The sequence below is a fragment of the Buceros rhinoceros genome, unplaced genomic scaffold, assembly GCF_000710305.1.
Source record: "Buceros rhinoceros silvestris isolate BGI_N320 unplaced genomic scaffold, ASM71030v1 scaffold23822, whole genome shotgun sequence".
Lineage (NCBI taxonomy): Eukaryota > Metazoa > Chordata > Aves > Bucerotiformes > Bucerotidae > Buceros > Buceros rhinoceros.
In genome coordinates this window covers 6,134-11,337 of record NW_010397453.1, presented here as the reverse complement: position 1 = coordinate 11,337, position 5,204 = coordinate 6,134, and the positions used below count along the sequence as shown (strand labels likewise).

At 46.4% G+C, this 5,204-nt stretch overlaps 1 protein-coding gene across 1 annotated transcript in view; it reads right to left on the bottom strand.

Annotated features, from left to right (window-relative positions):
- Positions 1-3,355: 3,355 nt before the first annotated feature.
- Positions 3,356-5,204, bottom strand: part of LOC104502311 (glutathione S-transferase theta-1) — a 6,037-nt gene continuing 4,188 nt past the window's right edge. The window contains exons 4-5 of the mRNA XM_010146272.1: positions 4,579-4,755; positions 3,356-3,556 (exon numbers count right to left, since the gene is read on the bottom strand). Of these exons, the coding sequence (XP_010144574.1) occupies positions 3,356-3,556; positions 4,579-4,755 (378 nt within the window). The remainder of the gene's footprint in view (positions 3,557-4,578; positions 4,756-5,204) is intronic.

The following is a 5,204-nucleotide window of genomic DNA, read 5'->3' as shown; positions in this document are numbered from 1 at the left end:
GCCTGCCTGCCTGCCTGCCTGCCGCAGCGCGGCGCGGCGCGGTGGGCATCTTGCCTTTCCAGCCCCCTGGCCCTGTTTTCTCTGCTTTACCGCAGCTGCTGCTTACCGTGTGCGTGGCCGGGATATTACTAGAGACCGAGAGAGCAAAGCAGCACGTCTCGGTGACGGATGGTAAAAGGAGTTCTGTGACGGGCCCCGCTGCCGGTGGGAAGATGTATTTGGTGCTGCGGGCCTGTCTGTGCGGGGAGGGTTAAGAATGGAAAAGCGGTGATTTCTCAGAACAACCAGCACTACAAGAAATTAAAAGGCAAGCAGAGAGGTTTATTGTTTTGTCCGGTATGTAGGATGACCAAACTAGCCTCTGCAATCAGGACTTTGAGCTCCAAAGTTGATAAAGTGATCCCAGCAGGCTGGCTCACAGGGACAGTCTAACCTACACTTTAGAGGTGTCTAATCTGGAGATCAAAGGTGTCTAATCTGGAGATCAGAGCTTTGCCAGAAGCTGAGCTACTGTCCAGTGGTGGTACATGTGCTCATTTAGAGCAGAAGGCTACGAACCCGCTAGATGGAAAGGTCATCTTGCTTAAGGTACAGCACTGTTCTGAAAACTGGCCCTGTACAATGTGACTTTTTGATTTTCTACAGTTCTAGACAATCCTAACGAAAACTGGCAGAATTGCTCATCCTTTTGCTGGGGAACTGCTTGGCCTTCACTGCTACTAGTGAAGACAATACTTGGCATGAGGAGCGGTGTGTATAAACCAGACAGCAATACTGGAAAAAAAGGCTGGAAAAAGATTTGTATGAAAGAGATTGTGAAGAGACAGACCCAACCAGAGAGGGGATGGGGCATGGCAGGCGGGCAGGGGGTGGCTGTGTGAGGTGGAAAGGGGTAATACAGTTGCTACCTTCAAATACAGGAAAGTATCAGAAGGAATAACCCAGGAAAACTGTAGATCCCAGGCTGAATTTACAGAAAGATGTAATCTTGTAGACAGAAGAGATGATCCAGAGTTTGTCACCAAAATGGAGGCAGCGGGGGTATCCAGCCACCTTGCAAACGCTGGGTGCAAGCCCACCACGGCCTGACTCCTGGGAGTCATTGCCTTTGGGTAAGATGCTCTTTGGGATCCATTTTTCTGTTTATCTTTCATTCCTTCAAATACTAAACATCTCTTCCAATTCCAAGTCCAAGAGAAGCCCACATGGCAAGAAGCCAGCGTATCAGAAAGGCCTCCAAAGAGAAGATTCAGTTATCAGATGTCAGCAGTTACCACAGGACGCGGGCTGTCACCAGCATCTTTAATGACAGGCATTGTCCTTCGCTCTGGATGGTTCACCATGTGAATGGCAGATTGTCCACAGCCTCCAGGAGTTTTTAAACAAAAGACCTTTGTTTTATTGTTTCTGTCTTGGGGCAGGGGATTAAAAATCTTTCAGTGGGATGAAAGCACAATGAAGAGAGGACAGCAAATGTGCTCAGCCTTTGGAAGTTCATGGTAGTTTTTTTCCCTTCTGCAGACATTTGTACGTGTCATCACCCACTTAGCAATTCCACTCTCAAAATTATAAAAAAATCAACCACTTCCCATTTAAAATTTAACTCAGTTGTAGACAGTATTTTGTGAATAAAACATCAGTAAAAACACATTATTCAGCTACTGTTTGGGAAGAAAAGGAAGGAAGGGTGGGAATAGACGTGTGCCTGTTTCTAATATTTTTGTTTCATGAAAAGAGAAGGTCCTCAGTCAGGTCCCCTGTCTTTATAGAGAGCACAATCAACTCCCAAAATCTTCTGCTAATGCAAGCTGAGGTATACAATGGCAATCTCTTTCCAGTCAGGCAATTTAAAGATCTCCCTAGGCTCTGGACTAAATCAGTAATACCTAGAACTGAAACCTTAGTGAAAAACAACAGCAAAACACATCAATTCTTATAGAACTTGCCAGCAGAAATGTCACTAACCAAGACATGGGAGTACTGGAGAGAAGAGAAGCCATTCCTGAATTCTTTTTAACATTCTGTCTTATTCCTTACAGGAAGTGTTCCTGGGCAAGGATTTCAGGGCAGGGTTCAAGGGCAACAACTACTTACACATGGAAATATGCAGATACATATTCGTCCCGTTTCTGCACCCTTTACAATCTGCTGCTTCAACTGAAGACACTAGTATGGTTGGATCTTCTCAGTTTTACCTCATAAATTGTGCTACAGTACAAAAGTATTTGAGCTACAGCTAACCCAAAATAAACACAGCCCAGAAAAAGAGCCCGAAACCTCCAAAACAACTCTCTGCCCTTTTATTGTGATACTTATGTTGCTCAATGCCACAAAATCTCTTCTATTACTTCAGCTGCACAGGGTGACTGACTTGGTGAACTTCCATCCAAAACAGTCTCAGAAGAGCACGCCTGGATTTATTCCCCCTCTGCATTTTCTAGCAGAAATGTGGATTGCTACCACAGTATTACTGCAGAAAAAAACAATTTAATGGCTGTCATTATTTTAATTATTTCATTATTTATACTACATAGTACCAACAGAGTACTTTGGGTAGACAGTTTATTCGAAGGCTGTGGCCACCCTCAGCTTGTTGAGGTTGCTTGGTCTTTACCATACAAATCTCCCGGAACAGCCCCGGCCACGTGTACTGGCAGACTGAGCACCAGCAAAACCCAGGCTTTCAGAAATTGAGAGTACTGATTAAACTGAAGAATTACGAAGATTCACAGTTGTAGAACACAGTTGTAGATGAATAAACTTCTCAACAGGAACCTAAAGGCAAATAGAAGTGTGGAATGTACATGGACAGCCAAGCAAGATGCTTCAGCAGTAAGAAACTTCAAAATAAAAAAAAAAACGTGGTCTTTTTTCACTGTTGTGACTGCCTGTAGTTCTGTGCTGTACTTGTCTGCGCAGACACGTGCTGGGAAGGTGGGGATCGGGCACACGTTGCCGTGCTTGCCACTGGAGGAGGAGCTGTGGATGTTAAACCACATGGAAACAATGCTCATCCTATACAGTTCTCTAACATTCCCAGTTTGTGGGCTGGCTCAGATGTTGTCAGGAGATACTGTTTGTGTCTCTACCATCTCTGAGAAGACTGACACTGAAATAAAATCCAGGTGCACATGTTAAGGCACCTGTAGGGCCTCAGCCTTTTGTATAAATTTAATGTTTCAGGTCTTAAACCTTACCCATCTTCTGACCCCAAAGATACAGGAAAGGCCTGGCTGGGGCAGGGGGGAACACTCTGCAATTTCTGTGTTAGAATTACAGTGCTTTTTCCAGTTACAGGTAGAACTGGTGGTCACAGAAGTTAAAAAGGGCAGCAAAAATGGTAAGATAGCTTAATTCATTTCAACATCTTCATCAACACAGGTGCCAGATGCTCTTTCAGCTGTGGATCAATCTGAATGTTGCTCAGTTCTTTGATATTGAGGATCATCTCATGGGCTTGGAAGAAAAGCTCTTTCCCCACAGCATCCTCCACCCGCCTGCGCCACTCCATCAGCCTTGGTCTGTCTTCAAAGATGTCACAACCAACTCCAACGGGCTGCAGAAAGGGGGAGAGAGCAACAGTGAGGCATTGGGCAGTCACTTCTGCAACAGGCACCAGAAGTGTACCTGTAGGTACAGGTAGAGGAAAAAAAAATTCAGAACTCATAGAAGAAGAGCACTAGGAAGAAGGAAAATCTCCAGTCAGGTGTATCTATCTGGGGGACGCAAAAGCCAGCCTAGATTTGAAGGGGCATTTACAAGTCAATTCCTGAGCTGGAACAGTTGCTAGGAGCAGCAGAGGTGACTGCCCCTTAGTGTGAGCGATTTTCAGCCACGGCATTGGAGACGTGGTGGGCTGACGGTTCCAGGGACACCTGCACAGCCCGCAGTGCTGCGTGATACAGCAAAACCACAGCACAAACCACTGCGTTTAACTGAACTGATGTCTTAGCTGACATAACCTTACCCCCTTCCGCCTTCTGCCTGTGCCGTTCTCCGGAGCACAATGCTGTAGAGAAGCAGAGCTGCTATTTTTCAGTGTCTGGGATACAGAACTGAGAGAAAGAATCACTTTGAGGCTGCAGGATCCAGGCCCTGACAGTCTGGCAGAGAGCAACCCATTTGTATCAGACCTAAATTGGATTGCCTCTGTCTGGGGTTCAGATTTGCCTCTTCCAGCCATGGCATGGGCAAATACCATCCGAAGAAGAATATTCTTGTATGATAAAAATATTCCTATATAATTTCCTTATTTCATCAGACCTGTCTGCTATTGGTTCTCACTTTTATGTATTACCTCCTTCTCTGGAGGTTAAAAATAAAGTCACAACAGAGGATGAAGGAGAAGAAATATTATTAGAAAAGAGAAACAAAAGAAATCTGTTGCAGCCAGCTTTTAATTTTTTAACTGTCTTTGTGAACCCACTTCCATATTCTCTTCATTGTCTTAGACCAGTTCTGTGGAGACATGTCCTCACTCCTCTTTCTAGCGAAGTCTTACCACATGCTGCAGCCCTCCCTGCCCAGTAGCACATTCTCCCTTGTGCTGAGACTTCCTCACAACACTCTAGCACTCACTTGCATCAGCTCCACAATGGCCACAAGATCTGCCAGAGAGATTTCGCTCCCGATGATAAAAGCCTTGTCCTGCAGAAACCTCTCCTCAAATTGCTTCAGAGAAGTGGACAGCCCCTCCATAACCTCCTGGAGCTTCTCAGAGGGCAGCGGCTGCCCTGTGAAGAGGGGAATCAGCACCTGAAGAGAGAAGGGACCTAGGAGTACAGTTGGCCATCCTCTCATGGATGAAGGAAGAAGGGGACGATGCTAGAGCACAGCACTGTGCTGTGTGCGGAGTACTGCTGCAGTTCCAGGTAGCTCATGGACAAAGAGCACACAAGCAGTCGCTCTGCTGTGACAGTAACTTGCAGCTAACGGGCAGCAACAAACAGAGGAAATCAAAGATTCAACTCATTTTGTGCCTGGCAGTCGTGCCCTCCCACTGCACCTCGGTGGGTTACAAAAGAAAAACATGTAACAGCTCCAAGGAAGACAAGTCTCTGCCATAGACACCCCTGCTACGGCCTCTGTTTCAACAGCCTGTCAAGGCGGGTCACAGGCTGCCTGCACACCAGTCACCCCTGCTCCCTACCCCGCTGGGTAACTGGCTGCTGGGGGGAGGCAGAACAGCGGGCAGGGGGCCGTGC